At 56.0% G+C, this 22,682-nt stretch overlaps 2 protein-coding genes across 11 annotated transcripts in view; one reads left to right on the top strand and one right to left on the bottom strand.

Moving 5' to 3' along the window:
• The window catches only part of PPIP5K1 (diphosphoinositol pentakisphosphate kinase 1), a 44,338-nt gene extending 33,273 nt beyond the window's left edge, over positions 1-11,065 (bottom strand). For 5 of the 10 annotated variants that reach the window (XR_003962240.4, XM_030281941.4, XM_030281942.4 and 2 more), the window contains exons 1-11: positions 7,020-7,160; positions 6,563-6,737; positions 5,864-6,059; positions 5,680-5,770; positions 4,597-4,682; positions 4,207-4,361; positions 3,118-3,219; positions 2,672-2,833; positions 1,500-1,621; positions 946-1,047; positions 133-219 (exon numbers count right to left, since the gene is read on the bottom strand). Coding sequence is in view for 9 of the 10 variants with exons in the window: in XM_030281941.4 (XP_030137801.1) it covers positions 133-219; positions 946-1,047; positions 1,500-1,621; positions 2,672-2,833; positions 3,118-3,219; positions 4,207-4,361; positions 4,597-4,682; positions 5,680-5,770; positions 5,864-6,059; positions 6,563-6,709 (1,250 nt within the window). In the remaining variant the exon portion in view is untranslated. Of the gene's footprint in view, positions 1-132; positions 220-945; positions 1,048-1,499; positions 1,622-2,671; positions 2,834-3,117; positions 3,220-4,206; positions 4,362-4,596; positions 4,683-5,679; positions 5,771-5,863; positions 6,060-6,562; positions 6,738-7,019; positions 7,188-10,860 lie in introns of those variants that run through there. The other 5 variants (XM_030281936.4, XM_041718363.2, XM_041718364.2 and 2 more) reach the window with 2 other exon arrangements.
• Positions 11,066-11,651: 586 nt separating this feature from the next.
• On the top strand, positions 11,652-20,793 carry CKMT1A (creatine kinase, mitochondrial 1A). The gene is made up of 9 exons (XM_030281952.4): positions 11,652-11,960; positions 17,050-17,248; positions 17,583-17,678; positions 17,794-18,015; positions 18,524-18,609; positions 19,508-19,631; positions 19,788-19,922; positions 20,220-20,345; positions 20,544-20,793. Exons 1-9 carry the CDS (start codon positions 11,812-11,814, stop codon positions 20,658-20,660), a joined length of 1,254 nt encoding a protein of 417 aa, XP_030137812.1. The 5' UTR covers positions 11,652-11,811; the 3' UTR covers positions 20,661-20,793.
• Positions 20,794-22,682: the final 1,889 nt, after the last annotated feature.

Here is a 22,682-nt window from a genome sequence, read left to right as displayed (position 1 = left end):
AAAGCATTTGCTTGGATGGGCCAGGAAAAATACTGCCTCCTATGCACTCAGCCCTCTGATCCTGCTTCTGGTTTAGAGAATAGGCCCTCATCCCCTCCCAGGAACACAGCACCTTCTTCCCTTGACTCTTACCGGGGATGTTTCACTTCCATCTTCATCTTCTGCTTTGGGGTGCGATCTCCATGACGGATGACTGCAATAACACAGCGAAGCTCCATCCTGGGGAAACACAAGACAAAGATGACAAATGCACCCTTACACTCCAGACTGCCACCAGGAAGTAGCTTCCCCTTGTTCTTTCAGTTCCATTCTTCTGCCACCTGCTTTCCTCAGCAGGGGTAGAATTTCTCCCAGACTAAATCAGACACAAGTGCCACAGCTGCAGAGGGAGTCAGAGCTCTGCAGACACTACTAAGCTGAGTGGTTTCATACCAGTGTACAAGTGTGCTGAGGATCACAAAGGAACTTTTGCCTTTGATCTTCTAGCCTCATGTGCTAGAAAACTAGAAAGGCCAAAGGTATCGAATGAGGGGCTGCCAAGCATATGGGTAATTATGAATATTTCAGGTAAGTGTTTCCACCTATTTCACTGGTAGCTCAACATGCACTTTCACCATGTAGCAGCCAGCTACAGGACAGTATCTGTCCCGATCTGTTTCCTGTCCTGATGAAGAATCTGGACCTCTGAAAGCCATGTAAGCAGTTTCTGTAATTTCTTCAGTTACTGCTCATCTGCATTCATCAAACCTACAACTAATCTCCAACCTGTCACAATTTCCATGTGCATACCTAAGCCTTTCCACAGGCATTTCAGGGCTGTAAGCAGCACAGCAGCTGGAGGATGCCATGCTGCTAGTGGTGTCAGGCCCTTGGACAGGGTTTTTCACACTTTGTCCCTCATGCACTCATCACTGGCATCCTTTTGAGAGGATGGCAGGTACTCACATGGTGCCTGAAGTTGTGGGGACAATGGGGATGTCTTCTGCCTCTGTTGGGATGGACCAGGGGATATGAAACTGGGGAGCCAACTCCCTCATGATTATATTTCTGGAAGAAATCAAAAAGCAACACTCACAAGAAAATCCATTCCCTTGGTTCTCCACCTCCTCCTTAGCAGTCCTGCTGAAAGATGTTAAGAGAGTTACAGAATTTCCCCTCACTTTCATTGCAGAGACACCTATCACACTGTGGGCTAGTTAGGGCACCCCAAAGGAGTACCAGTTTCCCTCACATCACCAATACCACAACTGGGCTTAGCAGGCAATGAAAAGTCCTGGAATATACATCTAGCTGTAGACAAAGACAGCTAATGTCAATGCAGGCAGGAGCTCCAGGGCTTGAAAATAACCCATTCCTCCAAGAGCCAAGCTTTCACCTTCTGAGCAAATGGCTCACAAGAACCACTTGCAGACTTCTCTGACATACTGACCAAGACTCCACATTTCATTTTACTTTGCCGGGAGTTACCTTAACCTTATCAAAACTCAGATTGTTCATACCCAAGGATTTTGGCACAGTCATCATAATACTTCATGGAGTTCTTCACAAAGCTGAAGCCGTTCACATCACAAACAAAGGAGTGGCCGTTGGCCCGCAGGAGGTCAAACCCACACACAGTTTGCTGCAGGAGGAAGCAGAGGATATGGGACTTAGGCACACAGGAAGGAAGCAGTGGGGGACAGCAGTGACCCTGCTAGCAGGGAATACACAGAGCCAGCCAACACTGCCCTGCTGATGCTACAGCCATCCCCCACTCCATGCCCACCTCACAAGCCTAGAACAAGTGTGAAGACATGCCATTAGTCAGACCTTACTGCTGAACCAAAGGCCCTAACTACCAGCCCCCAGATGAAGCCACCAGAGCCAACCCCCGACTTCCCAGAGGTCTAAAGACCTGAAACAGAGCAGCTCTTGGATATCCTGCTCTTCTTCTCAAATCCAGTGATTTTGAACCAGACTGACAAGCACAGACAAGAAGTGCTGCAGGCAAAGACACCATCACTAAATGGAAAAGGCTACAAAGTAGAAAAGAGACCAAATCTGCATCAGCCCAACTGCATGGGGTGCCAGTTGCAGTGGAGCAGGAACAGGGAGTCCAGTTCTTCTTCCACTGACACTGCTGAACACGTCATGGAACCATACCTAGACTCTTAATCACTCTACCCAACTGTAAAATAAAACATCAATTTGCACCAGAGCCATATTAAAAAACCCAAGAACTAAAAAAAAAAAACAAAGCCACACAAACAAAAAGCCTAAACAAACAAAAGAACCAAATACAAGTACCAAAATACAAAAAGAAAAAGAAACTAAAAAAAAACCAAACAAGAAAATAAGACCAAATTTTCCACATAAACAAAAGCAGGAAATAATCAAGACAGGATGAGCACAGGTCAGATAGAGAGCAGCATGCTCAGGATCCAGTATTAAATGCTCAGATGTATGTGGGACACCAAGCACCTACCAGCCCAGAGGGCAATTCCTCCAGGCCCTCTTGCCTTCCCAGTCACCTCTGCCCAGCAAAGTGCTACAGCCATCAGGACCAACAACTGGCATTAGGCATGGAGGATTGCCATGACTGAGACATGCCAGGATGACAAGTTTTAACACCAACCCTGACACATACAAGACATTTGTGGAGTCCTGCTAGCACAGGAAAGAAAATACAGACCTTAAAGGCTACACAGACTTTACGGGCAACGAGTTTCTCCATGGCAGTCAGCATGACTGGGTAACGAATTTCCTTCCCTTCACTGTCTCGTTCCACTTTCCCGTCCAAAGCAGGGGATTTGCGAGCCTCTGCATGGGCGTAGTCCGGCCCAACAGTGTACACCTGGAATTAGAGTGAGTACACCTGACAAAGCCACCAAGACTAACTGCAGCTTCCAGAAGGTATTTCTGCTGCAAACGCAGAAAGGGAGATGAGATGGTCTCGCACATTCCTCTTGGTGTGATCTACAGAGCATCCGCTCCCCACTTTGGGGCTGAAACTGCGCAGTCAGCACCTCAAAGCTTAAACACACATTCCAGAGCCGAAGTAGGACTAAGCAGAACTGCTGAACCTTCAGCTCCCCCCAGGCCTGACAAAGGAAGGCACCATTCCAGGCTTTTCCTCACCTTTACATCAGTGCCATCTGTAGGCATGAACTCCTCATAAATGTAGGAGCCTGTCTTCCTCACACTGCTCTCTGGGGAGTACACACTGCTCCGGCTGCCAATCTGAAAGCACAGAATAAACACCTCAGGAAAGAGCACAGGGATCCTTTTCTTAGATGGAAGCAGAAAAGCAGAAGTTTCATCCCATATGTAAAGAATTTAGCAAATTTAATGGATTAGCATCTCAGGCCCCCCTAACGTTAAAGCACACTTATTTATGGACAAAAGAGACCAAAATGCAGGCAGTGAGTATGTCATTTTCCAGGCTTTAAAGAGGAGAAAAGTTATTATAGACCATTAATTTGTCTCCAATCACTTCAAGGATATAGAACAAAAAAAAGTGAACAAAGACCTACAAAGTAAGGAGCCTAACTAATACGCAAATGAAAACAAATTATGACAGGTGATATTACAACCAATTTAATTTCCTTCTAGGACCATGATTGATTTTATCGACATCGAGGATGATGTTGTTTTCATTTTTAGTAAGACTTTGGATACAACCTCAAGAGGCATACATGTATCTCACCTAAGAGAACAATCATTTTAGGATTATTCATGCCAGATGTGTAACTGATTGGAAAAATGATATATCACAGCTATAACTGTTCATTGTCAAGGTGGGGGAAGTGAGTAAGGGCAGATTTTCTGTGGAATCTATGAATAAATACTGCTTTTATCACGTGTGCAAGCTACACTAAATGGGAAGAGCAAGAATGATGTTAAATGACAGGAGTGTAGGTTTTTTGAAAAATTCATCTTGATAAACCCAGGGTAAATCAGCATACAATTCAGAAAGGGACACAGTGCTCCATGTCTGCAGGATAAAGGTCACCAAGAGGATGGGGAAGGTGAAGTCACCACTACCACTAAAATACATCCTTCTGTGGTTCCCAGGTAGATGCAGTTGAACTAAAGGTTCTAAGAAGGTCTAAACTTCCCCTACACAAAACCTTCCTTTCCCCTTCACCTGTCCCAACACTCCTTCCTGAAGCCACATGGGTCTCAAATCTGCTGGTTCCAACACCAGCTCCAGACACCCCTCCTCACCTTACGGAACAGCCGCTGGCTGCCCCCTCCTGCTGATGTCGGGTAGTAAATATACACGTTGTGGTCTTCAGCACTGACTGGCTTCTCCACAAATGGCTTTGGGAACACAGCTCCATTTACCTCCACATGGTCCTCTCCTTCCACCAAGTTGCACTCTGAAGACAGAGTACAGCAGCAGCATATCAGGAAAGGTGAGACAGTTCTAGTGCAGAGCCACAGCCCCGCCCAGGTCCATCAGTTTGTTTTGCTTCTGGGACCTTTGCCCACGAAAAAACCTAAGAGACTAATGAGTCAGGCTTCTTTGAGGTGCCTGCCAGTATCTGTGCTCTGCAGACCATCTTAAATAGCAGAGCCTGGGGAAATGGCTTTCAGTAGAATTCGGACACTGACCTTCTGGTCTGTCAGGATCCCGATTGAGCACAGCATAGCGGGGCAGGTCTATTCCCTCTTCTTGAAGGATCCGATACACTTCACGCCTGTAGAGGACAGAAGCAGTGTCAGAATAGTTTAGAAGGTCCTCAGTACACACCAAGGGAAAGACTTTACTCCCACTGATGAAGAATGCAGTCAGATGAACACAAAAAACATCAAGACTGCAGCTACTTCTCAGCATATGCTTTCTGGATGAGTCCTACAGGCTATAGAGTTTGCCTCAGTCCTGCTCTGGACACAGGGGCCCCAGAATAAATCTCTACCCGACCTAAATATGGACACTCAATTATTAGCATGTGCCCAAAGCACAGCAGCACATCCAGTACACACCACCTGCCCAGACCCATCCTCTTGGAGAGTGCCTTGTCATGCCAAGCTGTCCAGTGCACAGGCCTGGCAGAAGCAGAAGGAGCCTTCTTTCATCTTGTGTCAAGGGGCAAACCCCAGTTCTTTCCCTAGTTACACCATGGGATGCCTGCCAGCACCCACATAACACTGCTCACCACCCCAAAGACAGGGCAGGAGGTTTAGGATCTGTTAGGAGCCCTGCTCACACACAGCCAAAGCAGCCTGGCTATAGAAGCTCAAGTACATGGCCACATCATCTGGTGGCCTCTACCAACAGATGACTGAGAAACCTAATGTCTCTGATCAACACAGGTTCCACAGATTCTGACCCAGCCTTGCTCCCAATTTCTGACCCAGAGCCCCATCTCACCACTTGGTTCTCCTGCTTAGAGACTAGTCTTTTTGCTTTAGTTGTGGCAGCCTTGTTCTGTGAGAACTCTTCCATTCCCTACATCCCAGCCACTCCTTACAAGACATTTACCCCACAAAACAAAGCATGATTTTACATGGTCTCAATGGTTTTACCCTCAAAGCTATTCCCCTCCATGCTTTGGAGAAACCCCAAAAAGCCACTGCTGAGGTCCCCTTCTTCCTCATCTCACTCCTTTGTGACCAGAAAAATTAAGATTCCACAGCATGCTGAGAAGAATCAGAGGAAGAGGGAAGGGGCTTTAGCAGCTCATAGACACCCACCTGTCCTGGATGTAATACTGCATATCAAGGTCGTTGATCAGAAATGGTTTGCACAGCTTGGCATAAGCAACTGCCTTATCCAGGGGGAATCCTGAAATAGAGGGTGAGGACAGAGGGGAAGGCTGAAAGGAAACTCCCTTGCCCACAAGCTCAAGCAGTCTAAGGACTGCTACAGATGTGTCACCTTTGGAGTGGAAGGATATCAGGCAGTCACAAGAGGGCCAGTTTTCCACTGGTTCGTTCAGAATAACATCTTCCCCCATGATCACCACTGTGATGTACTCAAACTTGCACAGACGTTCCAGAATCTGTGTCATGGGCTTTGACTTGGACTTTTTGGTCATGGCACAGATTCCCACCACGATCTGCCGCTCTGGAGGCTGACAGAGGGGAAGACAGAGATCAGTTTAGTAGCATTTAATATAACACTGAATAGGGGCCAAAAGCAGCCAGGAGCTAGAGATCATTTTCTCTGCATCCTGTTCCTGGAGGTTACAGAAAAAAATGAACGTTTTTCTCTCTGCAGAGACACCTTTGCCCTTTTCACAGGTGTCAGAGTTTTCCCCAAAAATTTCCCTGGTGAAATAGAAAGATTTACAGGAGTGTCAGGTTAAGGCTCTAGAACAAAGATATACACTAGTTTTCCCAAATGAAACCTGCAAGCAAAAAAGCTGGATTTCCTGAGGCAGTGAGTACAGCAGCATGATGTAATGTGTCCTGCCATAAATGCCACTGCTGTGTCCCACGGCTGTGCCACAAAGCCAGGTGCTGTGTCTCCTGCAGTCCCAGCTACCTGCAACCCCAGCAGTAACCATGCAAAACCTGGCTGAGACCCAGGAATTCCGCACAGGTGTTCCAGCCCAGAATGCTGGGACCTCCTTACCGACTCCTCCTCTTCATCATCTTCAAAGAAATCAGTTTCATCTGTCTTCATGTTTGATCCCAGAAATTCTGTCTCGTCATCTCTGGAACCGACAACAAACCTGGGAGCAGAGTTCTCTCCCTCACTGGAGGTCGTCAGGGACGACATTGCAGCTTTGCTGGCCGACCATCCCGCTCTGGAATTACAGTGTGCAAAAGGGAGAGAGGTCAGATGCAGGGTGATCCCAGGGCAGCTGCGTGATGGAAGCAAATGGTGGTGGGGAGGGCAGGGACTGATCTGGCATGAGGGAACCCAGGGATAGTGCTGCCCAGCACAAAAAGAGGGAACGGGAAGACACTCTCAGGGTGGGAGGGGATCTGGAATTCTGGATCATTTTAGATAAGCAGCTCCATTCTGCAGTTAACCCCCTTGCACTGGGAAAGTGTCACCACCAGCACTGAAATCATGTAACCCTTACAGTGATGCATGTCCAACCGCTGCCTAAACCATGGACAGGGACAGGGGACACTCTTGTAGACTCATATGCCCAACAACATCAACTGGGACTCCAGAAGTCAGGATAAAGCTCACGTCAGTGACAGTGATTTTCCAGTTGCCAATTTTCATCCTTTCAGCTCAAGAAGACCTACAGTAACAGAGAGAACAGTTTGAGAGGTGCAGGAGTTTGCAGGGAGGAGGAAAAACAAGTGAAAACTCTGTGGCAGTGAAAAAGGACACAGAGGGAGCATCAGCAATAGTTTGCGTTGAAGGTCTGGGTGTCTGGGTTTGCAAGCTGGCATAGAATCACAGAATACACCAAGTTGGAAGGGATCCATCAAGATTTGAATCCAGCTCCTGGCCCTGTACAGACATTCCAAGAACTCCACCATGTGCCTGAGAGCATTGTCCCCAGGCTTCTTGAACTTAGACAGGATTAGTGCTGTGACAAGTGCAGAGTGGAACAATCACCTCCTTTGACCAGCTGCTGAACATATGCTATGAGTTAGAAATGCCAGGAAAGGAGAGCAGCACTGCCTGCCTCAAGAGGGGACAGAGTCTGAACACACCATTCAACTGACCTGTACCTGCCAAGGACACAGCTGTTCACCCTTGACCTAAGCTCCACCCACAACATCAAGCAGGCGTCTTTCACTGTGCTTTTCCTTATTACAAAGAAGCCAAAAGCATTCCTCCTGCATAAGGATCCACTGCTGGATCCACTGGGGGAGCAGACATTGACCCCACAGAAACTACAGAGGGGACACAGCAAGCCTGGGCTTTGTACACACACACCAAGAATGATCTCCTCTATCTTAGTCCCATGCACCGAGTCCAGTGCCGCTGCTGCCACAAAATCCCCGAAGCACAGCACAGACCTGGCACTGAATTTCGGTCAGCACAAGTCAGAGCTGATACTCACCATCAGTACTTGCTGCTAGTGGGAGGAACAGTGCTGGCAGACCAGGCTGTAGAGTTATTTACTGTGCACTCCACATAGCCCTGCTGTCTCCAGAGGAGGACAAGAGTTGCAGTCCCAACATACTCAGGAACTATTTTCATGCCTGTGTCCTGCCGCCTCAGCACATCACTGCAGAATGAGCCCTTACCAAGTACGCTATCAGCTTGATGGCTGATGATTTAAGTGAAGCAAACCGCACAAAAGGAGGAGGAGGGTTATTTTCTCCAATCCCTTACTCTCCCCTCCCTCCTGGAAAAAAAACAGATCAAGCAGCAGGAAAACCTTTGCCCTAAGAACGCAGAAAGCAAGAACTTCTCTACACTCCTCCTCCTATCCCAGAGAAAAAGCCTCTTCCTTGCTCTATAGCTCTGTTTCAAGGCCATGACGCATCATACTCACATCAGGTAAAAACTCAGAGCCTCACTGAAGCTGACAGCCACTGATAGCACAGGCATGCCCATTATGTGAATAAGGAAAGCCTCATGATTTCAGGTGTGGGAGAAGGGTTAACCAGAACCTTTTTACAGTTTTTCTTAAAAGCAGATTCTTTACCGTAGACTTGTACCAAGCAACTACAGACTCTTGATGAAACAGAACTTTTAGCTACAGGCATAACTAAGGCATTAAAAACTAAGACTGTTGCTCTTAAATGGACACAGGCAAGTGGAGTTCTATTCTGGTATCTAAGGACAGTGACAGGAAGTTTGCCCACCACACCTGAGCCAGCTCTAGTGTTTAACTGGCACGGGGCTCATATGCCAGCAGCGTGGCAATTGCCACCATGGAACCCTTACAGGTTCCTGCACAGCACACAGCCCACACTTTTCACACCAACCACAGCATGCTGATGGTTCTGTCCCTGCTGACTGCTGAGCTAACTGCTTGTGGAAGCCACACATTTCAGCCAGTTCACAGTCGGTGAGAGTGCTATGGGCCTCAGCTCTCACTAATCACAGCAAGAAAATTCAGTGTAGAGTTAATGTAGCTGACTGTGTCATCCAAGGGAGACAAGAGCACTAATGTGGCTCTGGCATATACACACGAAAGGTAAGGATGATTCCGGCTTTGAGTCAGAGTATCCAGGCTTGGTAGTCCTGTCACAGATACAGGAGGAGTACATGCCAGCCGCTGCAGCTGAAGACTTTCCTGCTGCACTTCCAAGAAGGGAAGCTGTGATCTGATGCACAGTCATACCAAAGGTTACCAAAATTACTCAATCAGCAGTCCAAATCTGCTGACACACAACCCTATATGGAGCCACAGACCTTGCCTCTGATGGCCTGGGACTGTTTCAGCTCCCTAGATTGCCCTGTATTAGAGATAAGAAGTCATATAGAAAATTTTTGGTTTTCCGGTTCCCCAGCAGATCATTCTGGTGCTGTTCAGATACGGCTGCTCACAAAGTAAAGAAATTCTTCATGCCCTGCTTCTGAGGTACCAGACATTTAAGGTGTGAAGGTCTGATTAGGTCTTGTATTAAGTTTGTACTCAGTGTGGCATTAACCAACCAAAAAGTGGGCTTGCATGTTGGGGTTTTGTTTCATTTCAGTTTTTAAACAAAAGGTGCAGATGCAGGTGCAGCCTCTGTAGTGCCGGGCTGACGGACAGGAACATGACTTACCATATTGTCAGTGGCAGGAATTTAGGATTATCCTGGCATGCAGAAAGCCAGCAAGCGTGATCCAACTTAGAGCCAAGCCAGGTCAAGTACATGCAGGACCATGACTTCTAAAAATACACAAAGCTGGCATTTTAAAACACTTATACTAGCAATGTCTTGTAGAAATACCTGAAAAAACTGCCTACAACCAAACTGCCTACTACCTACAACCGACCAACCAGTCCAAAAGAAACCAACCCTGAAAGCTTAGGCCCTGAGCAACGAAGTACCTTTGCATGCATGACCACTAACACACCTCTGCATGACCAGTGACACAGGGAGAGTTACTTCCACTGTTACAAGGGCTGTTTGCATTAAGGCTAATTCCCTATTTTAAAATTGTGGAAGCTGTGCTCCTGTCATGGGCACATAATTGATTCAGAACAGGCACATCATCTATTCTAGGCTTAATAATTAAAACTATTTGTACATGGTGTAGCAGAGAAATCCCTCTGTTCTGGTAACACAGGCATTCAAGGCATTCACAGCCAGGAAGCTGAAGTCAAGTTCAGACGATCCAAGCAGCGCTTTCGGGCAGGCCGAGCACAGAGGGAGCCGCAAAGGCGGAGGGCGAAGCAGAGCGGAGCGTCCAGACAGTGCCTCGGTCTGCCCCGCACAGCGGCGAGACCCGTCCGTGTCTTACATGGCTTGTAACAAAATATTTAATCAGACTCCTGAGACCTCTGTAAAGCGTGAAAACCTCAGTACCGGGAACTCCTCCGACACGGTCGCTGCCACTGAGAGTTTACTGCAGGGGGCCGCTGCCGCTCCACCTCGCGCACACCGTGGCGACTTCACCAACACCGGCCTGCCAGGCTTGGGAGAGACAGCGGCCCCGGAGAGCGGGGCAGAGGCGCAGGCAGGGCCAGGACCGGGCCGGAGAGCGGCGCGACCTCTAGCAGCCCGGCAAAGGGCGAGCCGCGCTGCCTGGAGAGCGGGCAGCACCGGGCAGCACCGGGCAGCACCGGCACGCACAGGCCCCGAGCGGCCTGCACGAGCCTCGCCCGCCGCTGCGCCCGAGTCGGGCGGAGCTGCCGCGCCGCGGGAGGCCGGGCCCCGGACCCGGCAGGCACAGGCGAAGCGCGGGGCGGCACGGGACCGGGCCGCGCCTCGCCGTGGCGCCGCCGCTGCCGCCCACCCGGCGCTCCCCGACAGCCGCCGACAAACAGGGCCCGGCAGCGGCGCGATCGGCCGCCCTACCCGTCCCCGCCTTGGGCTTCGCTTCGCTTCCCGCCCCGGCCCCGGCCGGGCCCCGCGGCCGCCCCTGCCCGTTGCGGCGGCAGCAGGGGGCGCCACGCCAGGCGCCGCCATTTCGCTCCGCTCACCTGCGGCCTCCGAGCGCAGCCTGCGCTGCGGGCGCTGCCGCCAGCCAATCGCCGCCTGCTGACGGCCCCAGGCAGCCAATTGGTGCGGAGGAGGCGGGCCGGCCGGGACGCGCGCGGGCACGGCATGGCGGCCCCTGGCGGCGGCGGCGGGACCTGCAGCGCGGCCAGACGCGCACGTGGGCGCGGGCCCCGCGCCGGGCCCGTGCTGGAACGGCAAGCGCGCGACTGCACCGGGCGGGACAAGAGCCCGGAGCGGCCGTACCGGGCTGGGCGCGCGGTTCCGTACCCTGAGGCCACTTCCCGTGGGCCAGAGCAGCGCAGCTGTGCGCCAGCATCTCCCGTCCCTTGGGGGTCTGCGGTAGCGAACGCGGCGCACTTCATGGCCCCGTCGGTGTGGTGGGCACTGCGGGAGGGCTGGTGACCGCCGAGAACAGGCCCCCGACCCCGGGACCCATCGCGGGCCGCACCCCGTCAGGAGCTACGGTCGCCGCTCCCGGCTTCGGGTGGACAAACTTTGACCCGGCCGCGCCCGCCCACCCCAGGGCGCGGCGAGGGGCTCCGAGGTGTAGGTCCCGGTGCGGAGCCGGCCCATCTCGGCGCAGCCGCCCCTCCGGCGCTGTCCGGCGAGCGGTGCTGAAAGCGGCGGCGGCCTCGGTGGGGCGGGGCGGGGCGGGGCAGCCAAGCAGGTGGCGGTGCCGCCAGGCCCCCCCGTACCCCGCCGGCTCCCCGCCCCCCGAGCGCCCCGCCGCCGTTCCCGTTCCCATTCCCGTTCCGATTCCCCTCACGTCCGCTGCCCGCCCCGGCGCGCTTGCTCCGCCGCTCCGACATGGCCAGCACCTTCGCCCGCGCTCTCTCCGCCCGCCGCTCCGCCGGCCTCCTGGCCATGGTGGGCGCCGGCTCTCTCACCGCCGGCTTCCTACTCGCCCGGGACTCGGTCAGCGCGGGCGACCGCCAGCGTCGGCGATACCCGCCCAGGTAATGTGCGCGGGCGGCAGAGCGCACGGGCGGGGGGCGCCGGGCGGGGGACGATCCCTGCGGCACCGGCACCGGCACCGGCACCGGCACCGGCACCGGGGGCGGGCGCGGCGGCCGCCCCCCGGCTCGAGCCTGGGCGGCGGGTCCCGGAGCAGCTCACGGGGGCGGCGCGATGGACGCTGCTCGTCCATGGCGGGAAGGACCGGGAGGCCCTGAACCAAGCCCGTCCGGCCCGGGGCCCCGGGCCACGAGAGGGACGGAGCGGCCGCAGGGGCTCAGCCGTGTTGGATGTTGGATGGATCCGCCCCGCCTCGGGCTGCTGGTCACCGGAGCGCCGGCCCCGCCGGTCCCGCGCACAAGGACACCGGCACAGCCACGACCCGGGTCCGGTCCCGCAGGGACTCGAGAGGGCGAGTCCCGGCTCTCCGCGGTTCGTCGGGTTTGCCACGGGCCCCCTTCACGGGACCCGGGCTGGCCGGGGCTGTGAGGGCTGCGGGGGCCGCCCCGGGCACATTCCCGTGTCCGGGGGTTGGTTCTGGGCGCTGCGGTCCAGGCACGGAGCCCCGGAGCTGCCAGCTGCCCTGGGTGGTCCCAGAGTACCAGGACAAGCCGCTGCAGCCAGGGACATGCGAGAGCGGGAGGGGACAAATGCTTGAGAGTAGGATTGGGGTCCCGGGGGACTTCCCGGGATGACTGAAATGGCAGAGACTGGGGTTGTTAGAGAGACAGCAGTGCTGGGACGGCCAGTGCCGGTGGGGACATACCCCAGGCTCTGCCCAAGAGAAGCCAGGGAGACTTTGCCAATGTCCTGGTAGGAACAGGATGGAGCAAAGGGTCCATTTTGTCCTGCTGGCAGAACTCCGAGGATCTCTGGCTGTGGGAGCTGGTGTCAGAGCAGACCCTGGCCCGACCTCATCTGGCTGTACCAGCCTTCCCACGCGCCTGCCTTTGGGACAGGGACTCCTCTATTGAAAAGAAAAGCTTTGCTGGCAGGTCCTGGCTCTTCTCTCTCTGTTTTTAAAGGGAGAGCTGGAGGGGCCTGTGGGTGCTGAGCAACAGCCCCATGGGTGGATTTTGGATGACAATGAGACGTGCAGTCAGGACTTCAGGGAGGTGGGCACAGAGTTGAGCTGGGCCAAGTGGGTGCATACACGACCACAGGCTGGCTTAGGGGTGCTTTTGAGGTAATGCTGGCTCTGCAAGAGCCCTGGCCCTATTTGCAAGCCCAGCGCCTGATCCCTTAAGCCAGATAAGTGTCACAGCTGCAGCACAATGCTAAGGTTCAAGCTCTAGACCAGAAGCTCTCACGTCACTCCCGTCCAAACGGCTCTTTGCTGCCCTAGGAAGTCCAGCCATGCCAGGAGGGCCAAGCGCCTCACATTCCCATGGTTCCACTTGCCATCACTTGCCATGGCAGAGGCTGGTCCTGCCCAGTGTTTGTGCTGCCAGCCCTGAGGACCACAGAGCAGCACAGCGCCAGACAGGACTGGATGCAGTGGCTACCTGTGTCTCACAAGAGCTAGGCAGAGGAGGAACAGGGCTGGGCCAGAAGGGGAGAGGGACGTGGTGGCCGCCAGCCAGTCCTTATGCTGGCAACAGCTGTTTGGCTTAGCACATCTTAGAGGCGGGCCAAGAAAACAAGGACTGAGTTTTCCTGCCCATCCCAATGCCAGCAGAGACTGTGCACAGGGAAGGAGCAGGGTGGGAAGGAGGCAGCATGTTGCTGCTCCAAACACCGGCAGCTGCTGCCATCCCTGCACCAAATGCCGACAGTCAGAGCGGTGTGTTGCGGTGCTGCATTGCAGACTGAGAACCCTGGGCATGTGGAGGGCTTGCAAGGAGCTGGCACTGGGGCTCCGGCAAGCTGTGTTGGGCTGCAGAAAGTCAGGGACAGAAATTGATTGAGCTCATAGAATTACAAAGGCCGGATGTTATTGATTATTTACCTCCCAAGAGGGGGATGTTTTCCAGCTTTCTGAACAACTGCAGAGACACAGACATCAGATCAGGAGGGGATGAAGTCAAGGTGAGGCTGTGGCTGAGAAGCTCTAAAATGAGCCTCCTGGGGGGTTCTGTTTAGTTTGGAATGGTTTTGTGACGGTGCTGACACTTGAAAAGAACCTGGATGGAGCCCTAGGGGTGAGCTGCAACCCCTCAGTCTGCAGCTGATTCCTCCGAGGATTTTTCCCCTCTAGTCTTTAAGTTAAAAACCAAGAGACATTGGCAGCAGCCCTGAAGGGTCTGAGCAACACTCTACAGCCTCCTTGCAGAGGTACTGGAGTATGGATGGCCATGCTGGGAGGGCACGGGCACTCCCACCTCAAGGAGACAGGGGGACCCTGTGCCTTCTGCCAGGCGGGTCCTGTGACGGGCATGGCACCACATTTGGGCCACCATGTTAGGGCTCCCTGCAAAGCTTCTCCAAAGCCCAAGCCCCTTCCTCCCTGCATAAGCAAGCCTCGTGCTTGGCTGCCTGCCAGCTCTCAGTTCCATGCCACAACGGGTCTGCTGCTCACCCCACACACCCCCACACCTCTCCAGAGGCCATGTGTGGCTAGGACTGCCTGGGCACCTCAGGCCAGTGATGCCAGGAAGGGCACTGGGGGCTGCCACATTAGAGGTGAAGAGCTGTGGGGAGGTGCAAGTGGTTGTCACTTCTGGAGAAGCTGCCCAGTCAATAGACAATGGAGTAATAATTCCTGCTGGCTGCTGAGTGGGTCTGCTCTGGGGTCAGGCACCTGCTTGCTCAAGGGCAGAGAGGGCAGCTGCACCCCAGGGTCATGGGCAGGACGGCAGGCTGAGGTGAGCACAGGACAGTGTGGGCGCCAGTGCTGAGTTGCACTCCTGGCAGACATCCACGCTTCCAGCCTCTGCAGCTGGGCAGGAGCCCACAATACCACAGAACTGTGGAATCATGGAATCACCGAGGTTGGAAAAGACTTTTAAGATATCGTTTGGTGCTGTGGCACAAAACAAAATTTTTGTGGGAACAAAATAGACGGTGCTGAAATGGCCTTGGAGAACAAAACCAAGGGGTCAAAGCAGCCCAGGTGTAGCATCATCTTGACACTATGACAGAGGACTCCTGGACACTCTGAGCACATGGTGGGAGTGTGGTGTCACTGCCAGAGCCCTCCAGTGCAAGCCTGGACACAGCCTCCCCTAGCAGCTCTGTGGCACCATGGTGAGCACAGTGCCAGGATTCACCCCAGCATTACCCAGCTGGTCCTGACAATGTCCATCTGAGTTCAGGTGCTCTAGAAAGGCTGAAGAGAGGTTGCCCAAATTTGCTGGCTGTGGTCTGGGGCTGTTCGGGGCAGGTGCACTCCAACCAGGTGCTCAGTCAGCACTGCAGTAGGCACAGCACCTGCAGGCAGGAGCCTGGAGTTTCAGGGTTTGGATGCTGAACACCTCAGGGAAGATGTAGACAGCTGTGCAGACAGCGTGTTTCAACCCATAGCAGTCTCCTGCATGCTGGGAGTAAGCTGGCTTTCCTTAGGAACCCCTATTGCTCCTGGGCATCCTCTGTCACACAGAAAGCACGACAAGTGGTCCTGGCATGCCCAGCAGCATGACCATGCTTGAGCAGTGGAGGAACCTGTCCAAGTGTCCCATTCTGATGAGTAAATGCTTTTTACAAGTGTGTCACCCTCGGGAGACAGTGGCCAGCAGATGACAGGGGCAGAAGCAGTGAGGGAGGCCAGGGCAGGCTGTGTTCCATGTGTGCCACATCAGCCTCTTAGCTGGATCATCTCATCAGGGCATAGGTCTATGTGTGGGTTGAAAGCAGCCCTCAGTCCTCTCAACCCTGGGACCAGTTCTGGTCTGGAGCAAATGCCTCCTTCTGGTCCAGGCAGCAATGCTAGTGCTTCCCCACGCGATGCAATGGGAGCCCTCCCTCCCTTTGTTTCTGCACAGCACAGGAAGCCATGAGCAGTGGCCAAGCTGCGGGCGAAGGGCCACATTCCTTGGCCTGCAGACACAGGGGAGGAGGCAGTGGCAGCCACAGGGCTCTGCATTGCAGCACAGGATTGGTGCTGGCAGCAGAACCAATGCCCAGTGTGCGCACTCAGCCCAAGAGCAGGAGCTGAGCACAGGGGGTGCCAGGACTTGCTTCTAGTGCTGATGTCTGACTTGCTCCCAGCAAACAGACCTGTGCTAGCCCAGGCACCTTTCCTCCCACATGCACCCTCACTACAAGCTATGTCACCCCCAAAGCAGGCCACTCTCAGAAGGGTGTCCCCAGGAACGCAGGACCCCCTCCAGCCACCAGTGGGGTCTCCTGGGCTGACAAGGGCCAAACCCGTCCCACTAAGGTGAGTGGAGGCACCCTCAAGAGAGATTTGGCCAAAGCAAGCAGGTCCTCCACTGCCAATTTCCCTGTAAGTGCAGAACAAGTACAAATCCTGTCTAAAGTGGAAATGAGGTCAAGAGACAGCCTCCCTCTAAGCTGATTAGAGGAAAGTATCCCCCTAATACAATAAACTGCACTGAGACTGTGCTGTTCCCACTGGCTGCAGATCAGGGTCAGCCAATCTCCTGCCCCACAGCATGCAGGGGGCAGAGGTGCAGGGGTCCAGGGGTCAAGCAAGCCAGGACCCTGCAGACTGCATATCCTGCCTCCCCTACCCACTGCATCAGCAGACAAGGAGCAGCCCCCTTCCATTTGAGCTGGCATCAGGACAGCCCCAGGGAGGACAAGGGGTGTGGGACCCCCACGCTGCAGCCCAGCTGCCCTGGAAGCTCAGTGTGGGGATGGGCTCACATGGCCCCACTGCTCACCCGACAGGTTCTCCCACTTTGGGGCCCTGCTGTGAGTTTGATAAGGAGCCGCTCCCTAAGGACTGGTCCAGATTTGCCTGTGGACTCTTGTCTTGGTTCAGTGCCAGCCCTGGGCTTGGGCTGTCCCTGCCCTTGCCCTGCAAGGCCTGTAACTGCCTCCCTGCTCCCAGTTCCTGTGGATAAGCAGAGTATTTGACCCCTTCCTGAGCTCCCCTGCCCATACCTGCAACAAGAGTCTCTGTGGAGCACAGGCACAAGTGCAGGGGTCCCCTGGCCCCAAAGAACTCATTGGTGTCTCCTCCCACAGCGCTGAGTACCCTGACCTGCGGAAGCACAACAACTGCATGGCCAGCAACCTGACGCCAGCCATCTATGCCAGGCTCTGCGACAAGGCAACCCCAAATGGCTGGACCCTGGACCAGTGCATTCAGACTGGCGTTGACAACCCTGGACATCCCTACATCAAGACTGTGGGCATTGTAGCTGGTGATGAAGAGACATATGAGGTGAGTGGCAGCCAGAGCCTTGCCTGCAGCAGTCAGAGGAGTCCCAGTACCCATGGTACAACCAGCAGCCTGGGTCATTACTGCCCACCTCCTCTTGCTCAACCTGAGCAGCTGGAGAGGCCCCTGGAAAGTCTCCATGTGCTCCTGGAGGACACAGGGCTCTTTTGGAGCAGCTATTGCTGGAGCCCTGCAGCCTCCTGCTCCGCTTGCCCTGTGGATTGCTGTTGCACTGCAGGACACACTGTCCCCCGCACTGGCAGTGTGGCCCTGCCAGGCTTGTGGCAGGGGCTTCATCAGCCCTGGGTCTGCTCTACACTGTCCCACTTTTTTCCAGGTGTTTGCCGACCTGTTTGACCCTGTGATTCAGGAGCGGCACAATGGATACAACCCCCGCACCATGAAGCACGTCACAGACCTGGACGCCACAAAGGTGCAGAAGTTGGACAGTGATGCTGGACGCGGGTTCCTTCTCTGGGCCTTGGGGGTAGGGCCCTGACAGCACCAGGGCTGCCCCATGAGCACCCTGTGGCTCCTGTCTGTTCCAGATAAAGTTTGGCCAGTTTGATGAGCGCTATGTGCTCTCGTCCCGGGTCCGGACTGGGCGCAGCATCCGTGGCCTGAGCCTGCCGCCAGCCTGCACCCGTGCCGAGAGACGGGAGGTGGAGAAAGTGGCTGTGGATGCACTGAGTGGCCTCACCGGGGACCTGGCGGGCCGGTACTACCGCCTCAGCGAGATGACCGAGAACGAGCAACAGCAGCTCATTGATGTGAGTCAGTGCAGCTCCCGACCAGCCCCCTGGTGCAAGCAGTGCAGGACCCCTTCCTGGCACTGCCTCTCTGGGAGGTTGCATCCTCTTTTTACAGCTCTGCTGTCTTCTTCAACCAGGAGCCCTGCCCTAGCAAGGCGGCCCAAAAGCACAGTGCTGCTCACCCCTCAGGAGCCAGGAGCTTTCCAAACTGAGCCCCAGCAGCTCATGGCCACCTCTGACTCTTGCCCCCATTCCCCTGCCCATGCCCAGAGGAAGGCAGGCTTATTGCACTCAGCTGGTGCCCCACCAGCCCCTGGAACAGGCTGGGCTGAGCACCAGCAACCTTCAGCCTCCCAGGCCAGGAAGGCAAGGGGCTCCTGCCCATGGGTGCCCTGCCTGGGAGAGCCGTGGTGAATCTTCTGCATGGCAGGTGGGACCAGTGAGACAGGGAGTACTGAAACGAGTGAGGGTGCCCTGGCTCCAGCCATGCAGCCTGGGTGAGCCCATGAACTCTGCCTCCCTCCAGGACCACTTCCTCTTTGACAAGCCGGTGTCCCCGCTCCTGACAGCAGCAGGAATGGCTCGGGACTGGCCTGACGCCCGAGGGATCTGGTGAGGTTCTGCCCTGGCACTGGGCGGCAGGGCAGAAATGGGGGGGACATACTGCTCCATCTGTCTCAGCCCTGCCACCCATGTTTCCCATGTTTGCTGCACCACAGACCGTAGCACATGGCACCAGTGCTCACCATGGGTTCTGTGGCCTCACCTGGGAGCTCCTTGTGCATCACTGTCAGCAGTCTACTGTTCCCTACACAAACACAGCACAGTACTGGCAAGAGGGACTGTAGAGCCAGTATTAGCTGTCAATCCTGCCTGCTCTCACCATCCTGCAGCACCTTGCACTCTAAGGCTGCCAAAAACCTCTAATTGCCTTCTGCTCCCTGGGCAATCCCTAGCACTCCTCCTGGCTTCTGCACAGTCTATGTGACACTAAACCTACCCTGCCACAGTCGCATCTGACTGCTCCCTCCCAGCATCTTTGCACAGCCATGCAACATCCCACACTCCCGCAGAGCAGCAGCCGGCACACTTGTCCGCCCATGCCATCCTCGCTGATGCTGTGCCTTTACATGGAAAACATCTCCAGGGCACATACGGTTCCCAGCTCCAGCTGCATCTAACCCAGACCTCCAGCGCACACTCCATGCCTCACAAGCCCCCTCCCACTGCCCGCATGGTGCAGGAGCTGTGCTCTGTCCCCAGTCCAGCCTGGGTCAGCACCATGCTGTGCCCAAGGCACTGAAGACAGCTCCCATCACCAGCAGTGATACATGTGGATGGGCAGTGCCCATCTCCAGGAGCATCTCCTGGCTACCCACCCTGGTGGAGTCAGCACATGGGAACCAAGGGCAGCACTGGTACCATGGTGGCAGGGGCAGAAGGGGCACAGTTGAGTGGGCAAAGGGTCTCTGCAAGCTGCCAGCACAGCCAAACACTGCCCTGTCCCTAGGCACAACCACCAGAAGACCTTCTTGATCTGGATCAATGAGGAGGACCACACACGTGTCATCTCCATGGAGAAGGGGGGCAACATGAAGCGCGTTTTTGAGCGATTCTGCCGGGGCCTAAAGGAGGTGAGTGTCAAACAGCTTCTGCTGTGCCAGCCCCACAAACAGCACCACAGAAGCCCTGCCTGCTCCTCCTTGGAGCAGGCAGGGCTCCTGTGATGCTGCTCCTCTGCTGGATGCTCCTTGGCCAGGGCTGAACAACTGATTGTGCCTCTAACTCAGGTGGAGCGGCTAATCCAGGAGCGAGGCTGGGAGTTCATGTGGAATGAGCGGCTGGGTTACATCCTGACCTGCCCCTCTAACCTGGGCACGGGGCTGCGAGCGGGTGTCCACATCAAGCTGCCACTGCTCAGCAAGGTATTACCATGGCCAGTTTTGTGGTGAGCCAGGCTAGGACTGTGGGGAGCTCAGCCACACAGATGCAGGACAACATGGGAGCCAGCCCTGGACCACACTCAGGGTCCCCTAGGAGGCATAGGGTCCAGCCCTGCCTGCAGTCCTGGCCAGAGAGGCGTGGGTCCCAGGTGTCAGCCTGGGTCTGCTCAGGGGAGGACCCTGGGTAGCAGCAGGGGCCTGCACTAGGGAGCATTTGGCTACAGGGCCCTGACTCCCTTGTTGGTCCTGCTGAGCACTGACACTTTCTCTGGGCACCAGGACAGCCGCTTCCCTAAGATCCTAGAGAACCTCCGGCTACAGAAGCGTGGGACGGGTGGTGTGGACACTGCAGCCAAAGGCGGCATCTTTGACATCTCCAACCTGGACCGTCTGGGGAAGTCAGAGGTGGGTGCCAGACAGAGCTGGGGAGGGAGGTTCTGGAATGTATCTGCGTGACAGGCCCATGCAGCCCCAGGGCCATGTGCTGGGGCCAGCATGTGGGTGCTGGGAGTGGCAGTGCCTACCCTGCATGCAGCAGGAGTGGCCAAGTGGTGTGGCTCCCGGGACAGTCCCTCAGTCACCACATCTGTGCTCCTGGTGCAGGTGGAACTGGTGCAGCTGGTGATCGACGGTGTGAACTACCTGATCGACTGTGAGCGGCGGCTGGAAAAGGGGCAGGATATCCGCATCCCCTCGCCGCTGCAGCAGTTCCGGCACTGAGGGGGACCATGGCAGCGCCAGCGCTGTGGGACCCAGGCCCCCTGTAGCTTGTGTGATCTCTGTGCCCAGCATGTCGCTGCATCCTGTAACCCACAATTCGTCAGGTCAGACCCCATAAACATGCGCTGATGTAGCCATGGCTCAGGCTTCTTCTTCACCACCCCACTGACCTCCCAGCGCCTTGTCCTGCTGCAGAGGCACCACTTGGACTTCCCCCCATCATAAGGCTTCACAATCACTACACATGGGCTCTGCATCTCCTGCCCCATCCCATCCAGCCCAGCCACCTCCCAGCTGGTGTCAGTAGTAGTAATGCAGCAGGGCCAGGAAGCTCTGCATGGCCTCAGTTCCCACACTGAGCAGCACACTCTGGAAGGTCTCCTCCGGCAGACGAAGGTACTCCTGTGGGAAGTGAGCCCACAGGCAGTGGGAAGTGAGGGAAGTGAGCCCGCAGGCAGTGGGAAATGAGCCCGCAGGCAGTGGGAAGCGAGCCCACAGGCAGGGGGAAGTGAGGGAAGTGAGCCCGCAGGCAGGGGAAAGTGAGGGAAATGAGCCCGCAGGCAGTGGGAAGTGAGGGAAATGAGCCCGCGGGCAGTGGGAAGTGAGGGAAATGAGCCCGCGGGCAGTGGGAAGTGAGCCCGCAGGCAGTGGGAAGTGAGGGAAGTGAGCCCGCAGGCAGTGGGAAATGAGCCCGCAGGCAGGGGGAAGTGAGGGAAATGAGCCCGCAGGCAGGGGAAAGTGAGGGAAATGAGCCCGCGGGCAGTGGGAGGTTAGGGAAGTGAGCCCACGGGCAGTGGGAAGCGAGCCCACAGGCAGTGGGAGGTGAGGGAAGCGAGCCCTCGGGCAATGAGGGAAGTGAGCCCGCAGGCGGTGGGAGGTGAGGGAAGCGAGCCCGCGGGCAGTGGGAGGTGAGGGAAGCGAGCCCTCGGGCAATGAGGGAAGTGAGCCCGCGGGCGGTGGGACGTGAGGGAAGTGAGCCCGTGGGCAGTGGGAGGTGAGGGAAGTGAGCCCGCGGGTAGTGGGAGGTGAGGGAAGCGAGCCCTCGGGCAATGAGGGAAGTGAGCCCACGGGCGGTGGTAGGTGAGGGAAGCGAGCCCTCGGGCAATGAGGGAAGTGAGCCCGCGGGCGTGGGAGGTGAGGGAAATGAGCCCACAGGCGGTGGGAGGTGAGGGAAGTGAGCCCACAGGCAGTGGGAGGTGAGGGAAGCGAGCCCACAGGCAGTGGGAGGTGAGGGAAGCGAGCCCACGGGCAATGAGGGAAGTGAGCCCGCGGGTAGTGGGAGGTGAGGGAAGCGAGCCCTCGGGCAATGAGGGAAGTGAGCCCACGGGCAATGAGGGAAGTGAGCCCGCGGGCGGTGGGACGTGAGGGAAGTGAGCCCACTCCGCTCCCAGCCGGAGCCGCGGGCCCCGCGCGCCGCGGGATGCGGTGGGCAGCGCCCCCTGCCGGGCGCGCGGCCGCACAGCGCCTCCCGGCGGCCCCTCCGCGCTTTGTCGCAATGGCGACGGTGAAGGCGGAGGCGTCTCGCGGGTTCTCCCCGCAGCCCTGGGGCCGACTGGTTGATGCGGCTCAATATTGGTGACAAAAACGCCAGAAACAGCCCGGGCGGCTGCCCCCGTGCCGGAGGTGAGCTGATGAGGGCTGGCCCCATTCATCAGCTCGGGGGAAACGGAGCAGTTGCTCAAACTCATTGGTCAGCGGTAGGGACCTGACAAGGCGAGGGCCGGAGCAAGGGGGCTCTAAGGGGAGACGGATGGTGAAGTGGAAACGGGGTACCGAGAACGTTTCCCCAATTTATCCGTTGTCCCCCAAGGTCCACCTGAGCTGCCCGGCACGCTGCCAAAGGGAGGTGGCACTGGGAGAGTGAGAATCGGGGTTTTGTGCGAGGACAGCCCCAGGCCCTGGCAGGACCGGGACACGGTGGTGCGAGGTGGGAGCAGGCGGTGCCTGGTCAAAGCTGGCGGCAAGCCGAGCACCCCGGCAGGGACAGCACAGATAAAGGAGCTTCCGACCGCAGACCCCAGC

The sequence above is a fragment of the Taeniopygia guttata genome, chromosome 10 (assembly GCF_048771995.1).
Source record: "Taeniopygia guttata chromosome 10, bTaeGut7.mat, whole genome shotgun sequence".
In the NCBI taxonomy this organism is placed as follows: Eukaryota; Metazoa; Chordata; class Aves; order Passeriformes; family Estrildidae; genus Taeniopygia; species Taeniopygia guttata.
This window is presented reverse-complemented; position numbering and strand designations above follow the sequence as displayed.

Bases quoted from the DNA above. Each gene is read 5' to 3' on its own strand.
- CKMT1A (XM_030281952.4), top strand. From the start codon at position 11,812: ATGGCCAGCACCTTCGCCCGCGCTCTCTCCGCCCGCCGCTCCGCCGGC. The intron at 18,016-18,523 runs GTGAGTCAGTGC...GCCTCCCTCCAG, and splicing joins AGCAACAGCAGCTCATTGAT to GACCACTTCCTCTTTGACAA. The intron at 19,632-19,787 runs GTGAGTGTCAAA...CCTCTAACTCAG, and splicing joins TCTGCCGGGGCCTAAAGGAG to GTGGAGCGGCTAATCCAGGA.